At 42.5% G+C, this 24,464-nt stretch overlaps 1 protein-coding gene across 7 annotated transcripts in view; it reads right to left on the minus strand.

The window, feature by feature from the left end:
- The window catches only part of ANKRD44 (ankyrin repeat domain 44), a 343,478-nt gene that overhangs the window by 194,137 nt on the left and 124,877 nt on the right, over nt 1–24,464 (minus strand). For all 7 annotated transcript variants that reach the window (XR_007134051.1, XM_047773137.1, XM_047773138.1 and 4 more), the window contains exon 2: nt 20,961–21,044. Coding sequence is in view for 6 of the 7 variants with exons in the window: in XM_047773137.1 (XP_047629093.1) it covers nt 20,961–21,044 (84 nt within the window). In the remaining variant the exon portion in view is untranslated. The remainder of the gene's footprint in view (nt 1–20,960; nt 21,045–24,464) is intronic.

Genomic DNA, 24,464 nt, shown 5'->3' on the forward strand with positions numbered 1-24,464 from the left:
TGTGAGCTGTGCTGTAAGTTGCAGATGTGGCTCGGATCTGGTGTTGCTGTGGCTGTGGTGCAGGCCCCCAGCTGCAGCACCAGTTCAACCCCTAGCCTGGGAATTTCCACAAGTTGTGGGTATGGCCCTAAAAAGACAAAAAAAAAAAAAAAGAAAAGAAACAGAAACAGAAGTAGATCAGCTCAGTGGATCATCTCGCACACTTCCTGAGATGGCCGTACTCCCCTTTTTGGCATCTGTCTTAGATGAAGGATCTTATCTGAGAGCTATACCATCCAACTCATACTGGTGGCTCCCAATCATCAGAGGTTACCTAAGATCCACATCAAGAATAATTTCTAAGGAACCACTGTGCATTGCTACTTTATGGACGAAGCTCACCAGAATGGAGCTAAGAATTGGGGTTTAATAAATATTCTTATTAGAGAATCTTGGGAAATCTGTATCCACGTACTATTTTTACATAATTCAAACCTGTTCTTTTTTTTTTTTTTTTTTTGTCTTTTTGCCATTTCTTGGGCCACTCCTGAGGCATATGGAGGTTCCCAGGCTAGGGGTCGAATTGGAGCTGTAGCCACTGGCCTATGCCAGAACCACAGCAACGCGGGATCCGAGCCATGTCTGCAACCTACACCACAGCTCACGGCAATGCTGGATCCTTAACCCACTGAGCAAGGCCAGGGATCGAACCCGCAACCTCATGGTTCCTAGTCAGATTCGTTAACCACTGCGCCACAACAGGAACTCCCAAACCTGTTCTTATACATCTCTAGTATATAAACATCCTCTAATTATCCAATAACCATGAAGCATGCTTGGTTGCTTCATCTCTGAGGGCTGAGCAAGTAGAAGAGGCTGGAAAAATATTTGTTTATCATGCGACTGGCTCCAAGCCAAAGTGAGAATATCCTTGTCATCTGTTTTCATGCAAAACAGCCGGCTCTTCCCCTTCACCAGGCTCTTCTTCCCAAATCATCCCCAAAGCAGCATGCCTAGCATAGCAATCTCTTTCTTATCTGGTATCTTATTAAACACAACAAGAATTCAGCTACCTGTTCTCTGTAACTGAGAGATTCAAGAGCTTTGCAATGGTAACTTGCCTTTGGAGCCCAGAGCTGCCACATCAGAAGTTCAACTATCCCTGAGGCACCGTGAAGTGAGGAAGCCCAGACCACATGGAGAGGCCATGTGGAGGTGAGCAGGCCGGCCGGCAGCCAGCATCAGCTGCTAGGCACATGAGTGAAGACACCTCCAGATGATTCCGGCTGAGAAGTCTTCCCAGCAGAGCCCACACACCATGGCACAGAGGAAAGCTATCCCACTATGCCCTATCTGTATTCCTAACCCACGAAATCCACGAGCATAACATGATGGTTCTTTTATGCCATGAAGTCGTAGGGCGGCTCATTACACAGCAAAAGTAACAGTCTCTGTGAGGTTTTGAAGTGCTGTCTGAATTATTAGAGAAAGGCAACATTATGTTTAGTGTTAAATGGCCTTATTTGTTTTCTAATTCAGGGCAACCAGGCCACCATCAATATACAATATACAGAGTAACTCTCTAATATTTATTAAGCCCCAGTATTTCTTTTGTGTACCAACAAAAAAAATAGCCAATTTCCTTTGTGTACCAACAAATAGCCAATTACTACATTTGCAGAATAATAGTGGCCACAGTCATCTCACTGTCCCCTGAGAGGTAACTGTTTAGTTCCCTCCCCTCTCTCAGGAATGAACTGGCCCTTCCTCCTGCAGCTCAAGCCTGGAGCCCAGGACTCATTCTTGGCAGCTCTCCCTTCCTTGCCCCTCACTTTTACTCCATCATCACATCTACCTCCGCAACGTACCTGGAAGCCATCCGCACCGCTCCACCGCAGGAGTGCGCCATGGGAGTGGCGCCCCCTAGAGCTCATGGGTACATGGCGGCCTGACCACAGCTATGCACTCCTCGGGCATGTCACTTCCACCCAGACACCAGCTTCCAGTCTCACAGCTTCTCCTCTTCCCCTCACAATCCTTCCCTCACACAACCCCCAGAGGGACTGCTTACAATGCTCACCAGAACCTTCTGCATTTACTATAAAACCCCAAACTCTCTCTTTCAGTTCCGGTGACCAGGCCTTTCCTTCCTGGGTCCTCCCCAACATCCTTTTCTTCCATCTCTTTCTCTGTCACTGTCCCCCACCTGCCCTGGCCTTCTTTCCACTCCCAGAACTCGCCGCTCTCTCCCACACCCCTCAGCGCCTTCGCTCACGGCTTTATCCAGACTGAAACATCATCCCCTGCTTCTCAAGGCCCCCAGCTTCTCGTGACCAGTCTTAGCTGAAATGTCCCTCCCACCTCAGAGAGCTCTTTCCTAACCACCTTTAATTCAGTATCACAGTTCACACACTGCTGGCTTTTTTCACAGTGGTTTCTCAGTGTATATGGACCTATACCTGTCAACTGCCTGTCTCTCCACTACCCTGTAAGCTCCTGAATGCAAGGACCAGGCCTGTGTCCACCATCCGTGTACCCCCAGGCACCCAGCATGATGCCTGACACACAGCAGGGTTGACCGGTATATATTGTATGAGTACTTGAACTTGTATACGCTACAGAAGCACAGCTGTGGCACCTCCCCCATCCCTGGTAACTTTTGTTTTTCTTCCAGTTTGAGCACAGACTAATGCTTCTCAAAATATGGTCCCCAATCAGCAAATATCAGCATCATCTGGAAACATATTAGAAAAAGGCATTTTCAAGCCCTACCCTGGACCTCCGGAATCAGAAACCATGGGGTAGGGGCCAGCAACCGTATTTCAACAAGTCGTCTAGAATTCTGCTGCACATTCAAGTTCAAGAACCACAGCCATAGACTATTCCAAAGACTCTCATTCTACAACAGTATGTCCCAAAGTGTAAGTATAGTCCATTGGTTCTGAGGGCTGGTTCCAGGTGTTAGGTTAAAATTCACACACACACACACACACACACACACGCACACATACACACACACACAAAGGAGGCATTTGAAGTCAAATGAATTTGAAAAACACTGTGTTGCAGAAAGTTATTCAGATTTCCTTATGGTAGGAATTCCCAGAGCCTTTAATATGGCCATTTACATTATAAATCACTACAACACAAGGAAATTTGCTGTAGAAGTACTTTCAATTTTATTTAGCTACAGAACATCTTTTTTCCCCTTCTAAACACTAGTTAGATTTGTTCTGGCCTCTGAGAAAAAAGACTTTGGAAAAGGCTGTGATAATGTATTTTTCCCCAGAGAAAATCTTTCAAATGCCATTCCAATTCTTTGTGCCCACAGCAATATTAATAATGTCTGACTCACTGACAACAACTGCTTTAAGCTTTGTGCATCTTTATCTCTTTTGCTCTTTCCTAGATTTGAAAATAAAAGCTTAATATTAAGCACAGCTTCCTACATATTTTTCAATATCAGCAAAAAGAAATCTGATCTTTGTTAAAGCCCAAAATGTTTATAAAAGCAAATATGGAAGAATAGAAAATGGTGGCAAGTTCAAGTTGAATTAAGAAGAGAAGCAGAGGAGTTCCCGTCATGGCACAGTGGTTAACAAATCCAACCAGGAACCATGAGGTTGCCGGTTCGATCCCTGGCCTGTCTCAGTGGGTTAAGGATCTGGCGTTGCCCTGACCTGTGGTGTAGGCCTGCGGCTACAGCTCCAATGTGGCCCCTAGCCTGGGAACCTCCATATGCTGCGATTGCAGCCCTAAAAGACAAAAAAAAAAAAAAAAAAAGGAAAGAGAAGCAGAGTTTAGTCTTCTATCTTGCACTGGAGTAGACAGCAATGATATTCACTGCTTAAATTCCAAGAGAAAAGACCTCTAAGGAGCATCAGAGAACCAGCTTCATGTCTGGGGCTCTGGGAGACATGGGGGGAGGGGAGGAGAGTGTCTGATGATGGAGTAGAAAGCTGCACAGGTGACCAAAAAATTCTTGGCCCCAGCTGACACTCAGTAACCTTGAGAAGGCTGAGCCAGCTTGGAAATAGGAAGTTAAAATATTCATGCCACACACTCCGTGTTTACTTAATCAGGGCTAATGATTAGCTTCTTAATGAAATTTTACAAGCACGGTTGAACACAGAAAACATTTGCTTCTCTAAAAGCAAATAGGTCGGTCTGTACTGTAATCAGACATCTGGAGCACAGAAGACCCCCAACCCTCTGGAGTACAAAGGCAAATCTGTTTGGAGACTGCCAACCTTTCTATAAAGATGAGGGTGGTCGAAGCGTGATGGAAGAGGGAGGATGGTGACCAAGAAGTTGACCGTGACCACATCTACTACCTTTGCTGGTGTGGAAACTGCAGAATTCAACGCCACAGACCCTGACATAAACTGTGGGCATTTGTGCTAAATACAGCAGCTCTCAAACAGAGGCTCAGAACAAACACAGTCAGTGGTGATTCCAGAATGTGCTTGGGAGGGCTGTGGTGTGACAGTCTAGCTGGAGCTGCATTTGCATTTCAAGCAAACTGTTCTTACTTCGGCTGTATGTAGAGTTCCATAAAAATAGAGGCAGGAGGGATGAAGAGGCGGGGCACAGAGGATTTGGGGAGCCCTGAAACTACTCTGTATGATACTATAATTGCAGATCCATGTCCCTATACATCTGTCAAAACCTACAGAGTATATGACACCAGGAGTAAGTCTGAAAGTAAATGGAGGGGAATGTCAGTGCATGTTCACAGATGGTAACACATGTATTACTCTGTTCAGGGATGTTGACAGCGGGGGACACTGTGCATATGTGGGGACAGAGGGTATCCTCTGCTCAATTTTACTGTGGACCTAAAACTGTTATTTAAAATAAAGTCTGGGAGTTCCTGTTGTGGCTCAGTGGGTTAAGAACCCAACATAGAGTCCATGAGGATGTGTATTCAATACCTGGCCTCGTTCACTGGGTTAAGAACATGGCATTGCTGCAAGTTGTGGCATAGGTCACAGATGCAGCTCAGATTTGGCATTGCTGTGGCTGTGGCATAGGCCAACAGTTACAGCTGTGATTTGACCCCTAGCCTGGGAACTTCCATATGCAACAGATATGGCCATAAAAAGAAAAAAAAATCTGTTTTTTAATTCAAGAAAATAAAAGTTTCTAAAGATGGTTATAGCATACTCTATATAAGATTGAGAAAAGATCCATTGCCCAAATCAAAAATTATTATGTTTGTCATTATTATTATTGGCAGCTAGGAGAAGGAAGTCGATGAAGATGGTGGGTGGGTTTAAAAGCTCTCCCCAGAGTTCCCATCATGGTGCAGCGGAATTGAGACCAACTAGGAACCATGAGGTTGCGGGTTCAATCCCTGGCCTCGCCCAGTGGGTTAAGGATCCAGCGATGCTATGAGCTATGGTGTAGGTCGCAGACACGACTCGCATCTGCTGTTGCTGTGGCTGTGGTGTAGGTAGGCAGTTGTAGCTCCAATTAGACCCCTAGCCTGGGAACCTCCATATGCCATGAGTGCAGCCCTAAAAAGACCAAAAAAAAAAGGCTCTACCACCATCAGCCCCCACACCTCCCCATGTACCTCCTGACACTGTTGTTGAGGGTAGTCATCTTTAGCTCTGAGTATCCTGGCCACACAGGGCATGTGCAGTAACAGAACGATTCTGCTTCTGCTGTGGCACTATTTCCTTTAATAACCCGGAAAAAGTATCTGTCTCAACCTGAATATGGGATCCAGGAGGACCAGACCCTGTTCTTTTCATCTCAGGGTCCCAGCCCTGGCACAGTGCTTGGATCATGGTAGGTACCCAAGAGACGTCTGCTGATGAACTCAAGTGAAATAGCCAAGGTTAGAGAGTTCATTTAATTGCAAGCTGTGTTTTAAATATCATTTCTCAATATTCAAGTTTAGGAGGGTTTGGGGAAATATAGCAATCAAATGTAGGAAATGCAGTAACAGGACCTGCTTTGAAATTGAAAAACAACTAATTAACTAGAGCTCCAGAAACAAGATATCCATTGGACAGCAGGGATGGATTTTTATGAGCAAAAATGAAAAACAGGGTCATTCTGTGATCTTGCTAGAACAGTTTCACATTTAGCCCAAGGACTACTGAGTCATTATTCAAAATGTGGGTGATAAATCTTCCTTCACTTTTCCAATTATACCTACAATTATATCTGCAAAATGCTTTATAAATAAGGCTTTGTTCGCCAACAAATATTCTTTTATAGAAAGCCTGAAAAGATGATATTTAAATGTGTCCTAAAGAAAATGCAGGCACTGCAGTTAATCTGTACCCATGTGTGAAGTCAAGTTGTCATGTTGTTGTAAAAACAGACTTCCCTGACATTTAGAATCTTGTCAAAAGCCGAGAATTCTGAATATTACTTTAGGGCAACTCAACATATTTGTTCTCAAGTTTTCTCTCTTTAACAGAAAAGCCATTAGGGAGTTCCTGTAGTAGCCTAGTAGGTTATGAACCCGACTAGTATCCATGAGGATGCTGGTTGGATCCCTGGCCTCGCTCAGTGGGTTAAGGATTCAGCATTGCCGTGAGGTGTAGGTCATAGACTCGGCTTGGATTCTGCATTTCTGTGGCTATGGTGTAGGCCAGTAGCTACAGCTCCAATTCAACCCTTATAGCCTGGGAATGTCCATTTGCCACAGCTGTGGCCCTACAAAGCAAAAATAAAAACATTTATAAAAAACAGAGAGAAAAGCCATTAAAGGTTCTCTAATATGGGAGAAGTGTATCTTGAAATATATGATTTATCTCTGAGGGAATTCCATTTTCTTTTCTTTTTCAGCTTTATTGAGATATAACTGAGAAGATTTAGATATTTGATGTGTACAATGTGATGATCTGATATATAAATATATATACATATATACACACACACATTGTGAAAAGATGCCCCCATTAAATTGACACATCTATCACCTTAAATATTTACCTATTTTTGGTAGACTCCATATGTAAGTCATACCATGCGGTTTTGTCTTTGTCTGGTTTACTTCTCCTAACATAGTGTCCTCCAGGATCATCCATATTGCTGCAAATGACAGGATTTCATTCTTTTTTAAGGCTAAATAATATTCCACTGTATATGCACATTTTCTTTATCCATCAGCCCATCTATCCACATACACTTAGTTGCTTCCACACCTCAACTACTGTAAATGATGCTGCTATGAACACAGGAGCGCAGATATCTTTTTTTTTTTTCTGATTTCTTTTCCTCTGTGTATATATATACACAGAAATGGGATTGCTGGATCATTTAGCAGTTCTATTTTTAATTTTTTGAAGGACCTCTATGCTGTTTTCCATAGTGGCTGTACCAGCTTCAATTCCCAACAGTGCAGAAGGGTTGGGTCCCTTTTCTCCACACTCTCTCCAGCATTTGTTATCTCTTGTCTTTGTGATAACAGTCATCCCAACAGGGATGAGGTGATATCTCCTTGCAGTTTTGATTTTCATTTCCCTGATTAGCAAATGTTAACCATCTTTTAATGTACCTATTGGTCATTTGTATGTGTTTTGTTTTGCTTTGTTTTGTTTTTGTCTTTTTTGTCTTTTCTAGGGCCGCAATGGCGGCATATGGAGGTTCCCAGGATAGGGGTCTAATCAGAGCTGTAGCCACCAGCCTATGCCAGAGCCATGCGGGATCCGAGCCGCACCTGTGACCTACACCACTGCTCACAGCAAAGCCAGATCCTTAACCCAGTGAGTGAGGCCAGGGATCGAACCCACAACCTCATGGTTCCTAGTCAGATTCCTTAACCACTGAGCCACGACGAGAACTCCTGTATGTGTTTTTGAGAGAAGTCTAGTTTCTAAGGTACAAAGGACAAAATCAAAATTCCTTGAAAAAGATAATTTTATAATTAAAGGTATTCAGTAGTGTGTAAAATAAAGTCTCTGAAAATACCATTAACAATCATCTTACTTTTACAAAGAGTACAAGCCTACTGGTCCTCCTTCTAACTTAATTTTTTCCAAATGTACAATTTGATAAGTTTTTAACATTTTTTAAATTGTAGTAAAACACACTTAATGTAAAATTTACCATCTTCAATTTCTAACCCATTTCTAGGATTGGTAAAGTTGTTTCCACAGATGAGATTCCGAGGTCCCTGACAAAAGGTGGGTGACATAGCTGTTATTAAAAGGCTTTGACCAAGAATGGACCTGCTGTGATAAAATCCTAGACAGAATATTGTAGGAGTATGAATTATATGAAGTAAATTCTTATGGACACACAGCCTCATAGATAAATCTTGAACACATAAAGTTGAATGGGAAAAAGCAAGTTACAGAGGATATGAACAGTTTGCATATGTAATGATTTTGCAGACACATACCACCTATTGCTCTGGCATGTATGTACATGGATGCACACACACAGAGTTAAAGGTATAAATAAAATCAGAGTACATGAAAACAAGGATGGGAGGATATTTGAACTTGAGGACAGTGGTTCCCCACGGGGAAAGTGACAAGGAGGGAGGTGATGGGTCAGGAAGCCTAAAAGAGGCTTCCACTCAGCTCCTCCATTACTAGTTTATGCCGGACCAGGGTGATTCAATGGGAACAGAGTCATGTCCCAGCTCTCATGGGGCTGACATGCTGGTGGAGGGAGACAGAAGGTAAACAAATGCACTGGATATGTCAGGTGGTAAAAGGGCCATCAGAGGCTGGTGGAGCGTGGGCTGTTTTACAAAGAAAGTTGAGGAACGATGTCTCGAATAAGGTGGTATTAATGCAAAGACACGAATAATATACAGAGCATGTGTTTATGTGGGGAAAGTTCTAGGGCTCTAAAATTTCATTCTGTTTTTTTAAATAAATATGACAAAATGTAACCACTGGTTTTATTTCAGCAGTGGGCACATAGTTGTTTTCTGAATGCTGGAAACATGTTCACAGTGAAACAAATAAGACAATTTTTTTAAAAAAAGAAATCCCACTACTATCAATTCTTGGAAGATTAGGAGAATCTAATCAGACATCCCCAGATTCCTTCCAAATGGAATATCTTGAACCTACGACTACAAATCCTATTTCCTGCACACATTGGGCCTTTGAGAAACAGTAGTCACCCCAATGCTGGACAATGCTACCTGACCACTAGGTTATGCATGCTTGCTTGATCATCCATCCATCCATCCATCTATCCACCCACCCACTGACTGACCGACCATCCATCTATCTTTGCTTCCCAAATAAAACACATGCCTGTTCAAACACCAAGTGTTCCCTATTTGAAAGGGAGAGGGAAGGTGATGAAGAGCCAATCCAGCACATGTATTTTAAATAGAAGGAAGGGCATCTGCACAAAATAAGTGAGGACACAAGATATTGAACATGAAGCACTGATGACAAAAGACCTCTGTGAGCTTGAAGGGAAACACAGTGTCTGTACCAGTGAGCTAGAGAGCTGGCATTTATGACACACTCCAATGTCACCCTTCTCCCTCCTCCCAAAGAAATGGATACAGTATCTTCATGATGCTCTGTCCCCACATGCACAGCAAAGCAGGCAGGAGGGGAGGAATCACAGCTACATGGATCCCTCGAACCCTTCTTTGGAGATAACATAAATTGACCCTGAAAATGCAAGGGAGTATATGGAGTGTCAGCTCTAGTGCTACATGTCTAGCAGGTGTTTAATATCTGGTAGATGAATGTAATGAAGCTGATCATGGCAATATTACATGAATAATGTATTTTTCTGTACTCACAGCATTTCCAAAGTCATAAAAAGTCTTTCAAAGATCATGCCAAAGACTGATGGTTTGCCCCAACATTTCTTTCTTAATGATTTTTAGCAGAGTACATGACCATCTGATGTGGTTTTAAACAATACTTAAGCAATTGTGTCCTTAGTGGAAGCGTCCTTAAGAGGGGAGGGGGGCAACTTCCTTGTTCCTGGAATTTGGATGTGACAGCTGGAGATCAGGTGGACATTTTGGACAATGAGATGGAAGCCACCTATCAAGGATAGTGGCACAAAAGACAGAGACTGGCTCCTGCCATCATCAAACAGGCATACTTTGTTTTATTGTGCTTTGCCTTATTTCACTTTGCAGATACTGAGTTTTTGGTAGTGTGTATTTATTATTTATTTATTGCTTTTTAGGGCTGCACCCAAGGCATATGGATGTTCCTAGGCTAGGGGCTGAATCAGAACTGCAGCTGCCAGCCTGCACCACAGCCACAGCAACGCCAGATCTGAGCTGCATCTGTGACCTACACCACAGCTCACCACAGAGTCAGCTCCTTAACCCACTGAGCAAGGCCAGGGATCAAACCCACCTCCTCATGGATACTAGTCAGGTTCATTTCCACTGAGCCACAACAGGAACTCCCCTTTCATAATATTTTATTTGTAATGGCAATCTGTTATCAGGATCTTTGATGGTACCATTGCAAAAAAGATTGATTCACTGAAGTCTCAGGTGATAGTTAAGCATATAAGTTTAGCAATAAAGCATTTTTATTAAGGTATATACACTAGTTTTTAGACATAAGTTAACAGACTACAGCATAAAGGAAACAATGTTTATATATACTGGGGAACCAAAAGATTCATATGACTTTGTTTTTCGTGATACTTGGTTTATTGCAGTGGTCTGAAACCAAACCTGCTGTATCTCTTAGGTATGCCTGTACCATGAGAATCTTGGACAGCCTATCTCTGGATGTGTTGTACATGAGAAATATATAAACTTCTGTTTTACTCAAAACCACTAAATTTTAGTAAAATAAGCTTTTGTTTTACCACAAGCTACCATTTTACTGTTATTGGTTTCCTCTCCAGTGCAACTAAATTTAATCCTAACAGTTATAAATACATCATTTCATTTCTCCAACCAAAACCTTATAAAAAGTTTCTTATCATGCTCATTTTACAGACAGGTAACTAAGCCCAGAGTAGATTCACTGGCTCAAAACCACACAGAACCCAAAGCTTCTTTCTGCCTCTGAGCTGAACTCAGTGCTCTTTTTCCTGCACCACAGTGGCACTTTGGTGTGATGGATATAAATTGTGTACCAACAAATAAAGTATATCAAACAGGGACATATAATGTTTGGTTGTGAAGATGTTATATCAAAAATTCTGGGGAGTTCCCGTCATGACTCAGCAGTTAACGAAGCTGACTAGGAACCATGAGGTTTCGGATTTGATCCCTGGCCTTGCTCAATGGGTTAAGGATCCGGTGTTGCCATGAGCTGTGGTGTAGGTTGCAGACACGGCTTGGATCTGGAGTTGCTATGGCTCTGGCATAGGCCAGTGGCTACAGCTCCGATTTGACCCCTAGCCTGGGAACCTCCATGTACCGCGGGAGTGGCCCAAGAAATGACAAAAAGACAAAATAAATAAATAAAATATAAATATATTGGTCTTTATCATTTATCAACACAATACTAGGTCAGTGCAAAAAAGTATTAATAACGTAAAGGAATAGAGAAAAAAGCAGAAATCCTACTATCTAGATTCAACCATAATTAACCATTTGGACCTCTTCTTTTACTTACAGGCATACATCATATGCGCTATTTAGCAACTTACTGTTTCACTCAAAAATGTAACTTGAAGATCCTATCTATCCATAAATATATGTAACAGGCAAAAATGGATACCTATCACCCTTTTTAAAGATAGTATATTACCATATATGGGTATACTGTAACATGTTTAAGAAATAAACTGGAGTTCCCATCATCACGGATCAGCACAAACAAATCTGACTAGCATCCAAGAGGATGCAGGTTCGAGCCCTAGCCTCGCTCAGTGGATTAAGAATCCAGCATTGCCATGAGCTGTGGTGTAGGTCGCAGATGCAGATCGGATGCGATGTTGCTGTGGCTGTGGCGTGGGCCAGCAGCTACAGCTCCGATTCAACCCCTAGCCTGGGAACCTTCATATGCTGCAGGTGCAGCCCTAAAAAGACAAATAATAATAATAATAATAAACTATTGGTAATTTCTAACCTCTTATTATTATAAGCCACACGACAGCACACAGTTTTTGGATTTATGGTTGTCCACGGATTTCCCTTTGGTTGAATTTCCCGGTGTGGTAGTGCTCTGAGAGGGTGTACTCCGCTGAAGGTTGATATGGATGTCAAGCTGCCCTGCAAAGGCCAGTACAAATCACTCTCTCCTCAAAAAGGCTTCAGAGTGTCCCTTCAGCTATATCGTCCTTGCTATCTTATGTCATCTTTGCTGACCTGACAGGTAAATATGGCACCCAATGGCTATCTTGCATGAATGCTTAGATCTCAGGTGAGATTGGAACTGGACATTCCTTCATACGTGTGTGGGGTCACAGCAGTTGCTTTGGTGAGTGGCCTCGGCATATCCTTTGCCCGTTCCTCTATTTGGCCGTTCCTCTTTTTCTAGATAGTTTGCAAAAGGTCTTTATATGTATTAGGAACATTTACAGTTTTCACATATATTGTACATATCTTTAGTTCATCTTTTAATCTTGCTTATGGAGACTGAATACACAGAAGTTTACAGTTTTTATACATGCAAAAGTATGTACCTTTTCCATCATGGTTTTTATCTTTGCTCATATGCTTAGAGAATCCTTCCTCACACCAAGATAAGATGGAAAGATATTCTCCCCTCCCCCCAGCCTCTATTCCATTACTTTCATCTTTTTAATTTTCTACCTCTAGAATTGATCTTGATATAAGACATTAGGGAAGGAGTCAGCTTTTTAACCAGCCAGTTGTCCCAACACTGTTTTATTAAATAATCTATCTCATCCCTGTAGTTTCAAATGCTTCCCTTATTTAATACCGAATATCCATATACACTTGAGTCTAATTTTGTACTCATTAAATCTGTTCTACTAATTTGATTTCTCTTCCTGTGCCAGTAACACACTGTTTTAATTGCTACAGCTTTGTAATTAGTTTTAAGATATTTGGTGAAACTCTCCCCTCACTGATTTTCTTTTTCAAGACTTTCCTCATATAAACATTATAAATCAACTATACTTTAACACATTTTCATTTTAAAAACACAGCAAAAATTAACACAATATTGTAAATCAACTTTACTTCAATACCATTTTTAAAAAAATATAACGAGTGCCATCATGTTTATTCCCCTGGATAAAGTTTCAAATGATCTTGCCAAGTTTCCCCAATCTAAGTTATGCCACTCAATTCCACTGCATCGAATTTACACACTAATTTCAAACAAGTATGCCTTCTTTCCACCTAAAAATGATGTAGCTCCTTTATTCACATTTTCATGCTCCCCCAAAACTTAACAGCTAAGGTGGAAAAAAGAGCCATAACCCTTTATCCAAGAGAAGGTCACATTCTCAAGCTATTACAAAGTATATCTTTTAAGACTTTTCCTTGATGCTGTGAAAATGCCTAGCAACTGCAAAATAATACTAATGCCATTATACTTGGAATATTTCCATAGCTCCAAAATACCCATCTCTATTCTCTGGAGGGTGCACACTGTATACCCTTTTAAGATTTCTCTTTCCCGGAGGATGGCTCTCTGGTTTCCAAGGCCAGTGCTGGAGAAATGAATGGGGCCTCACACTGCGTCCCCTGGAGGACAATGAGGAATGATGCTAACCAGACCTGCCTTCACACATCATAAATGGCCCTGAAGCCATATTGCTGCAAACCCGCTCAGCACCATCTGAAGTTCATGAATCATTCTCCACAGGACGCAGGTCATGGCTCCTGCGTCCACAGTCCCACATCCTGGGCAGGGGTCCAACAAGGAACAAGGGGGGTGACAGTACTGTCAGGCACGTGCTGAGAGAGGGGCACCTACCCTCAGGACAAAAAGCATCCCTCCCAGAGCTGTGAAGGGATTGCCAGGCGCCCCACAGACCAAGGAGCCAGGAGGGTTAGCCACGCTTACAGACCTCAGCCCACTGCTCTCCTGCAACACCAGGTCTTCCGCTTCAGGACTACACGTGAGATTTCCAGATGCAGGCGGCCAGAGGAAACTTAATGGCTAACTATTTGCCGATCTCATCCACAGTTAGCAAAACGGTGGCCTGCAGGCTGAATTTGGCCCACAGATGTGTTTTCTTTGGCCTGAACGCTGCTGGATCATTTTTTTGGAACCAACATTTAACAATTTAGAGATTTCCTGTATTTTCTCTTAAAAACTAAAGAAGTCTGGGCCACACTACGCCTGCATTCTTGTGCAGAAACATTCATTAAGAGCCAAGCAGGTCATCACCCCCAGTGACAGTGTGCTCCTATATTCATGGACTTTGCTTAGGGGTTTTGCAGCCCCCACCCCCCCCCAACCCCAGCCTGTGGCCTCCTCCCTCCCAGTCGTTTCTGATTTAGGTCTAATTTAGAGGATACACAGGTCTCTCAGCTAACAAAACTTCTCAGGACTTTATCCCCACATCAAATTCCTTATTAAAAAAGAAAAAATCAAATAAGGTATATGTAGGTGAAGGGAAAGTCACAGAAATCTAGAAGCCTAAAACGCTATGCTATATAGTTTGTACTGCTCATGTTCTAGGGAATTCAACATGATAGAGTGAAGCTAAGTTTAGAGAGGATATTAAATTTATCACTTAAAGTTCTTTATGTAGAGTCAGATTACAGCCTTCTGGATGGATTCAAAAATATGTTCTATTTTTTAAAGAAACAGCACAAAGTCCCAGTTATAAAATAAATAAGTCATGGGGATGTAATGTACGGCATGGTAATTCTAGCTAACAGTACTGCACTACACACTTGACAGTGGCTAAGAAACTAGATCTTAGAAGCGAACTATTGTCTTTAGAGTAGATAAGCAATGAGATCCTTCTGTATAGCACTGGGAACTATATCTAGTCTGTTGGGATGGAGCATAATGGAGGATGATGTGAGAAAAAGAATGTATATATGTATGTGTGACTGGGTCACTTTGCTGTACAGTAGAAAACTGACAGAACACTATACCAGCTATAATGGAGGAAATAAAAGTCAATTTTAAAAAAGTTCTTATTACAAGAAAAAATAATTTTCTAAGTTATGTATGATGATGGAATTTAACTAGACTTATTGTGGTGATCATTTATATATATATATATATACACACACACACATATATATAATGTTGCCACACAAATATATACACACAAGAACAAGTTACAATTTTACTATGGATAATTCATCTTGCTTATTGAAAAAGATCCCCTCATGATACAATGTTGATATAGTTTCTTTTTTCTCACTTGGATCTTGAGACTAGCAAGCTATTATCCTCTAAATTAATGCCGGTAGTCAAGAACCACAGCTTTAATGGTTTTTCTCCCCTTTTGCACTATAAATACTTTGCCAACATAATCACCTCAAGATTTACTCTAGTATATTCATCTATCATCTGTTCCCAGCCTAGAACTGAAATGCACAAATATACTAGGCCAAATCCTACTATTGCAAATAACAAACATTAACTGCTTGGCCAAATCATTTTGATGTATAAAGTAGATACATTAAAAAAATCAACATGGGGATGACCCAACCGTAAAAGGGCATTTTTGAAACTAGTGGAACAAAAAAAAATTAAGTATGCACTGGATATTGGTGATTCTGAGAAATTATTGCAAATTTTATTTGATATGACAATGGCTGTGTGTGTGTATTTGTGTGTGGTATGTATATGTTCATATTGGTTCATGATACTTTAAAAAATAAACTCCATGAGTTTTCTATCATGTGGGACTTAAAAATCTTAGAACTGTATGTGTCTCTCACAGTTTTAAGAGAATTTGAACGTCACCTAATCCAGACATGGGAAGAAGATTTCAATTTACAGGCTAATTCCAATTTAATAGTGCTATCCTGTGAAGAAATTTTGGTCTTTAAGACTGAAAGGGAAAAAAAAAGGTCACAAATATTATCATTGCTGGCCGAGGGCATAAGATAGAGTGGGGTCATGTGTGTTAACTACTATGTCTTACCTTTATCCTCTCTAGTCTAGTGGCCTTTCAGAGAACTTACTTGCCAAGACAACTCATTACTTCTTTAGACAGCTCTATAAAATGATTTCTTATATTTTGAGCTGAAATCGCATTTTCTGTAGCTTACAACCACGTGACATAGGAGTTCCATTTTTTGACTCCACAATGTTTGAATTTTTCAGACCGCTCTCCTTTCTTTCCCTAGTCCTAAAACATCACCAGTTCCTTCAACCGCTCCTCATGGGGTGTGAGTCCCTCCATGTCTTCATCACGCACCACTGACAGGCACCAATGTGTCTCTGCCCTTATTTCAATGTGGCACAGCAAAATGGTCTGTTGATGTCCTGTTGTCATGGCATAAGCCCCAAAATGCCTTTACTGAGCTCACATTTGGGTTTTCAGAATCTCTGCATTCATTTAGAATTCGGATGCTCCACCTCCAGCTGAATTTAGTCTAATGGAGGCTTCTAAATCTTTTCTAGTAATCAGCCCTATCCAGGTCAACTTTTATGGATCTGGAAGAGCATATAACTGCCTTCCACCTTCCCAGGCCCTGGCAAGCCACCAACCAGAGAAACCACAAAAAGACTCAGAATACACATCCTGAGTCTTCAGTGGCTCCTCAAATCCACCTACAGATTTTCAACCTTTTTTTTTTTTTTTTTTCAGGGCTGCACCTGAGGCATATGGAGGTTCCCAGGCTAGGAATCAGAGCTGTAGTCACTGGCCTATATCACAGCCACGGCCACGCCAGAAGCAAGCTGCATCTGTAACCTACACCACAGCTCACAGCAATGCCAGATACCTAACCCACTGAGCAAGGCCATGAGTCAAACCCACGTCCTCATGGATACTAGTCAGATTCATTTCTGCTGAGCCACAACAGGAATTCCCAGATTTTCAATCTTAAAAAGAGAACTTTCAGTCTTACAGCTGAGACCTGAGGGCTACTAACTGAGCCAGACACTATCCGGCAACTTGTCCTCACTGGCAGAAATGAAAAATAGGCAACCACAAACTGGCTCAATGTAAGTACTAAAGCAAGTTTAGTAATATACTCAACATGGGTTGCAATGACTGTACTGGACCATTGAGCAAATGAGAATGAATGACACAGCAATCATGCCATCAAGCACACAGTTTCTTAAAAGTAAAACATAGACACAAATAACTCAGGTAAAGTGATCAGGGAGGTACAAAGAGCTAAGGGAGTTGAGAAAAGAAGTAGGTTTCTTTGGCTGAGTTGGGAGGTGGCAGAGAAGGCAGCAGAAAGGAAGTTGAGAATTAGGCTGACTTACTGAAAGAAGCAGTAGGCCTGGAGGGACAGATGAAATGGGAACAGTGCAGAAGTGAGAAAAGAATAAACACCAGTGGGTCAAGTAATTTGGTTTGGTTGATGCAGAGAGTTCCCAAATGCTACTAATGGGAAATAAAGTTTGGAAAAACACAGAGAGTCAAAGCTGAATGAGACTGCTTCCTCTATCAGAATCAGCAATCAAAGGGTACTTAACCTCCAAAGAACAGACAACCCATCAAAAGATACAGAAAGATGGGGAAGAAAAAAGAAGGCCAAAAAAAAAAAAAGAAAGAAAGAATCAGAACCTGGGCAGAAAAAAATCAAGTGAATAAACAGGAGTAAAGAGAAAAAAGCAGGAGTTCCCGTAATGGAGCAGTGGTTAACAAGTCCGACTAGGAACCATGAGGTTGCGGGTTCGGTCCCTGCCCTTGCTCAGTGGGTTAACGATCCAGCATTGCCATGAGCTGTGGTGCAGGTTGCAGATGTGGCTCGGATCCCGAGTTGCTTTGGCTCTGGCGTAGGCCGGTGGCTACAGCTCTGATTAGACCCCTAGCCTGGGAACCTCCATACGCCACGGCAGCAGCCCTAGAAAAAGCAAAAAGACAAAAAAAAAAAAAATAGAGAGAGAGAGAGAGAAAGAGAGAAAGCAAAGGGTGAGAAGGGAAGAAGACAAATATTGAAATGTTGTCTTCCCACCAACAAGAGGCATCTCCGCAAATTCTGTCCCTTCCTTGACATTTAAATGTACGTGGCAAGCAACCTCTCCTCTCTCCTAAAATGAATCTTCAGGCTTAGATTTCTAATCCTTATTTATCTTCCATCTCCCTGTGCCCTTTGTTAACAACCACTTCCCCTAAACTGCTTAATCCACCTCCAGCCAACAGTCACTGTGGCTGATCCCAAAGGAAAATCATGGCCTGAAGAGGACAGCTCGGCGTCTGCAAAATATCTGATAACAGAGTAGGAGGTCAAATTATCTCTACATGCAACTGAGGGAAGGGGGAGGGGCGTGTGAAGAGGGAGTCCTAGGAGATGTGAATGGAGGAAGGAGGCTGTGCGTCCAGGAGAGCCACACAATCAACAGAAGGAACTCAGGCCCCTTGCGTTTGTGCATTCATTCATTCAATCACGCATTCATTCACTTATTTCTCACCCTCTCCCTTTATCCCACCCTCTTCCACTGCCACACAGCCAACAGCCTACAAATGCAAAGCAATTTCCACAGTCATCTCAGTTTATACATCACTTCATTAATCTTTCGTGATTAACACAGGCCCCTATATAGTGTCCTGGATATTTCCTCAACATGCATCACAGTAGGATTTCTCCTTTGTGGCATGTTGTAGGCTCACAAGGGAAAGAGCTATCTTCTCAAGGCTGTATCCCTAACACCTAACGCAGGGTCCAAACTCAGTAAATAACTGTTGAATGAACAAGACACTGCACAGACAAGCAAATGGTATCATCTGAATTCCTTAGAAATGTCTAAGATCAAAAATCGGTGTGGTCTAGATTGCTAACTGTTCTCCAAAGTCCCTATTCTCTGACTCTCTAGGTACACAGCTACACTAATTCCCCACCTCCCTCATAGTGCCGCGTGGCATGTGACTGAGTTCTGGTCAACGGGACATGAGTGGAAATGATTACGCCACTTCCAGGTTGACCCATAAAAGTCCTCCCATGCTTTGCCTCCAAGCTCTTTTTTCCCTTCTGGCTGAACAAACCCCATGGGTGGCCTTAGAAGCTACGTGTTGATACCTGGGACTCTGTGCGAGAACTGAACTTCTCTCAGGTTTGGGCCATTGTACACTTAGGAGTCTGTGTGTTACAGTAGTTAACCTCTCTAACTAATTGGGTCACATGGTGAGATTACAACTCAGGTTAAGCCCTCATAATCTTTACCAGCCAGCAGCTGTTTGCCACTTTCCTAAGGAGAAATAAAGGCCATTCAGAAGACAGTACAAACCTTCTTGGTGTGTATGACTGAACCAAAGTCCTGTTTGCTCATCCTCATCTGGAAAAGATAGTAACCTGGGGCTTGCCTGGCTGTGGACCACAGGCACAAAATAGGCTGGGCCAATTCTGGTGATGCCACAACCCTAGATGGTCAGCTTGCTCGCCTTGCCTCCTCTCAGAAGGACAGAGACCCGCAGACCCTGGGCAAATGCCCAACTACCTTCTCAAGTAGTCCGGCCCTGGCCTCGTGTGTGCTTACCTTGCAAAAATGTCACAACACATTGCTCCGTTGTTTTCAGTGCCAGCTGGGGAGAAAGCTGCCCAAAGCCTTTTCAAAGAGCCACAGCAACCTGCCCTGCCACAGAACAACGGCTGCACCAAACAACTCGCCTTCTGAATGAAGCATTCAGCCTACAGGGCAAAGATACAACCTCCAAAAGAATTTATGTCCTGATGGCAAAGTTCTCCTTACCCCACTGAAGTGTCTGACTTTTTCTGTTGCTTCTACCAAACACTAGAGACTTCAGAAAGAACTCCTCTCCCTGCTGGCTGGAACATTTAGGTAACTGAGTTACATGAAGAGAATTAGGAGCATGTACTACACATAATTGCTTGTCCAATCTAGTTCTAGCAAACTATTAAAAGGGTAAATTATTGACTAACTCTTTTCACCTTTCCTCATTGCAGATTTGTTTATTTCGAGAACTTCCAGATCCAAAGGTTTGTAATCTTTTGGGGGTCAGAGACCCTTGTAAGAATTTGATGAAAGGCCTTGACCTTTTCACAGAAAAAAATATACACCCACAAGGGCACACACATGCAACCTATGATTTCAGGATGCATACAGGATGCCAAATCATCCACTGATCCCAGGATTATGGACCCTCTAGAGCAGAGGGCAACAAATCTCCCCTCTAAAGGGCCAGAGTAAATATTGTTGGCTTTTGGGGTCATATACTGTCCCTGTCACAATTACTCAACACCGCTACTGCAGTGCAAAACCTACCCTGACTGGGTCCCAACAAAATTTGATTTCTAGATACTGAAATTCTAATGTCATAGAGTTTTCATGTGTCACAAAATATTCTCCTTTTCATTTTTTCAGCCTTTTAAAAAATAAAAGCCATTCTTTGCTGGTAGCCTGTACAAAATAGGTGACAGACTGTATTTTGTCAACTCCTGCTGCAGAGCATGGGTTCCTAATGTACAAAGTTTATATCTCGATTTCACATTTCTTCTCACTACAAATGCAGGCAGCACACCTCAGCACTGTCAGCAAAAATCACAGGCATGTTCATACCACATTAGAGTATGTAGCAGGTAACATAACATTTTGATCAGGGGCATCACTATTTTTCAATTATGGTCATTATTAGATCTTGTACTGTATCTTGCTATTTAAATGTTGATAAAGAAACACATATGATTATATGAACAATTTGATTTTTGTTGTTTTTTTGGCTGCACCCATGGCATGCAAAGTTTCCCTGGCCATGGACTGAACCCATGCCATAGCTGTAACCAGAACTGCAACAGTGACAATGCCAGATCCTTAACCTCCTGAACCCACCAGGGAACTCCTGATTTTTAATATTTTGATAACTGTATGCCAACATAATCGATTTCCATTCTAACCTTATACGTTTTATTTAGTGGGTTTAAAAACAGAATTCTGAGAAGGAGTCAGAGCTTTTACAGGCCTCACAGAGGTCCATGGCAGAGAAAAGGTTAAGAGGGCCTAAGCAGGCAAAGCCAGAGCATCTCCTACCAGAGCGTTCACATCTTCTGTCTTATGGATGAGCATCCGTATCTCCTCTGGATCACCACTGAAGATTGCTTGGACCAGTGGTGGCTGCAAACACAGACGAGATTTTGAATTAGACTACAATTAGGTAATGAGACTACATTCAGGTGCAGATGGCTAGAAGATGTCCTCCCCCAAAGTTTATTCAACAAATTATCAGACAAAGATGAATGTGGCTCAGGCCCACCCTAACTAGAAGTACTTGCATAGAAAAATAACTACAATTCGATTCAAAAGCCGTGACAGACAGTTGCATCAAACCTGGGGCTACAAATATTACATGAAAATCTCCCCTGGTTGAAGATGTCTTTGAAAGGCTCTTAAAATTACCTGTCAAGGAAACCACCAAACTGTGATCTTGTGCAGAGGGTCCCCTCCATTCCCCCACCTCTTGCTTAGGTGATGTTTAAACAATTCAGTTCCTAGAGGATGTCAATGGCCATATTTCTGGCCTCCTGAACATTTCTTTGTCAACCTTTGGAAAACCCTTGAAGCATGGGTTTCGCCAACAAGTGCTGGGTGTCTTAGATGCCATGACTTCCCACCTATTCAAGGTCAGGGGAACAACGGTGGGGTGAGGAGCACAAAGGGAGGCATTACGGAGCACGCAGCATTGAACCCGCCTGTATCAAACAAGACCCAACACACAGTGGAAGGACTTACAAAGTGTGATGGAAACCCAGCTGAAAGAGAAACTAGCTCTGCTTGGGTGGTAGAAAGGGTATCCAGAAAAGCTTCATGGAAGGTCCCTAAATGAATACATGTGAGTCTGCAGACAGGGAGGAAGGGCATGTAGGCAAAGAGCGTGCAAAGGTGTGGCTACATAAAGAACCTGTTATGTTAGAAATGCTGCCATCAACGTGCTGGCCAGAGCAGAGAGCTGGGGGAAAGGAGGAAAGGGGGTGGGCTCTGGAGTTGGTGCTGGGCTTGCCCCGGGGGGTGCAGGATCCTGTCCAAAGCCAGTTCCTCCACTTGCCAGCTATGCTGAACCCACTGCCCATGTGTAGTCTGGAGGCGAACACAATCTTTGCTGTCCAGCCCCTCAAAGGATTATTATTAGGAACAAATGAGATAATACAAGGGAAAACCCCCTGGAACCCTACAACCCTACACAAAGAACAGAGGTTCTCCCTAAGATGCCAATATGTTTATGATACCAATATGGAATAGTGGACCTTTTTTTTCTTTCAAACCTTAAAAACCTGGGCAATAACATACATGTACTTACTTACCACTTTAAGAAATACTTTAGTCCTAGTAGGCAATTAGATGATGGCAGTTTCCCACACTTGCCTGACCATGAGAACCACCTGAGATGCTTATTAAAGCAATATTCCCAGATCCCTTCCCTGGAGGTTCTGGGAGGGGAATCCGGGAACCTAGATTTTTAATAAACACCCACTTAGTTCTTGGGAACTGGTGAGCACTGGCCTAAGGTGACATCATTAGAGCCATCCACCTCAACCCCTGTGCCATCTACATGAGCTTCCAACCCCTGATTTTCCTTGTGAACTTCCTTTTCTCTTTTCTACTCTCTTGTTGCCTTTCTTACAAGCCTTCTCATTTCCTACATGGTGTTTCTCATTAGTTGGGGCACCCAATATAAGTACCGTCCCTTGGGGAAACATACTATACCCTACCGACAATACTTATGATATTAAAAAAAAAAGTTAAATTGCTAATAAATATTTCCATATGCCAGGAATTTGTCCATGGTTTTCCCCCTGCCATAAAAGTTTCCAGCAAGTGGACAGATATATATATATATATTTTTTTTTTGCCCCCAGTACTCTCTTAATCCTACCTTCTCACCAAAGTATATGACTCAAAGGTAGTTTCTCAAGTTGCCAACAATTAAATTGCAGGAAAGAAGTCTTAAAAAGATTGCAAGTTTGACTAGTTCAGTGTCAGCTGGCGCTCTGCCTAAGACCAGGAGTTCCTTCCAATGCCGGCTGACTATCTGTGAACCAAGTCTCCAAGTTATCTGCCCCATGGCAAGGACCATGTTTCAGATACAAGAGACAGTCACGCAAAGTCAGGATTTCAAGAAAAATGTTGACTCCTGTGTATGTGTTTCATAATTCTCTATCTGCCGTGCTTGTGGCCAAACGCTTGTGTATACTTTTCTGCCTTTTTGAACCTTAAAAGAAAGCACGTAACAAACCCCAATAACCACAGGATGACAAGTAGAGGCAGAGCCTGACAAGATTTTGGTGTTGAATCAACAATGATCAATCAACAGTTGAGAAGTTAAGATTCTAAGAAACAAACCCACCCCATTTTAATGCACTAGTCACTCTGAGGAAGCACAGCTAGGTAAGCAAAGCCTCTCCTCACTCATGAAGTAAGGAATGTGTGCAGATACTTGGTCCTCACTCTCCTCAAGAAGGACCAGGACTCCCAGCTATGGCTGGAATGTTCCCAAGGAGAGCCACCTGGCAAAGAGGCCAGACAAGGATGCCAACATAGTCCTCAGCAGGGAGTGGTGTGCAGAGCTTCCCGAACTCCTCTGGGCCCAGTCCCTGAGCCTGTGTGCAGAATTCCCAGCAGAGAAAGGCATGCATGCTTCCCCAACACCTGCAGGCCTCACTCTGCTCAAAGCTGCTTTGCAGAGTATTGCCAACGCCCAGAATTCCTAGCATCCACTGGGAAGAAGCCATGCTGTTGTTGTAGCTCTTCTGAAGCTGCAGTCACACACATACATGACTATATCCATGGGTATATGCCTACATTTGCACATCTACGTACACATCTGTTTCCACATACAGTGTATACACAGAGATACATGCCTATTTATATACAAATTCTCTCACACTCCTTGTGGGATAGAAAAGTGCCAGTTCCCCAAAGCCCAAAGTTGTGCTAAATGAAACAATGCAACTGATAAGGGCTTAATTTCCAAAATACACAAACTAGTCATACAACTCAACAACAACCCAACTGAAAAATGAGAAGACCTAAATAGACATTTCTCAAAAAAAAAAAAAAAAAAAGAGGTATACAAATGGCCAATAGGCACATGAAAAGACGCTCAACATGGCTCATTATTAGAGAAAGGCAATTCAAAATTACAGTGAGGTAGCACCTCACCCCAGTCAGAATGGCCATTGTTAAAAAGTTTACGAACAGGAGTTCCCGTCGTGGCGCAGTGGTTAACGAATCCGACTAGAAACAATGAGGTTGCGGGTTTGGTCCCTGCCCTTGCTCAGTGGGTTAACGATCCGGCGTTGCCACGAGCTGTGGTGTAGGTTGCAGACGCTGCTCGGATCCTGCGTTGCTGTGGCTCTGGCGTAGGCCGGTGGCTACAGCTCTGATTCGACCCCTAACCTGGGAACCTCCATATGCCACAGGAGCGGCCCAAGAAATAGCAAAAAGACCAAAAAAAAAAAAAAAAGTGTACAAACAAATTCTGGAGGGGTTGTGGAGAAAAGGGAACCCTCCTGCACTATTGGTAGGAATGTAAATTAG

This window comes from Phacochoerus africanus, chromosome 3 (assembly GCF_016906955.1).
Source record: "Phacochoerus africanus isolate WHEZ1 chromosome 3, ROS_Pafr_v1, whole genome shotgun sequence".
NCBI lineage: Eukaryota > Metazoa > Chordata > Mammalia > Artiodactyla > Suidae > Phacochoerus > Phacochoerus africanus.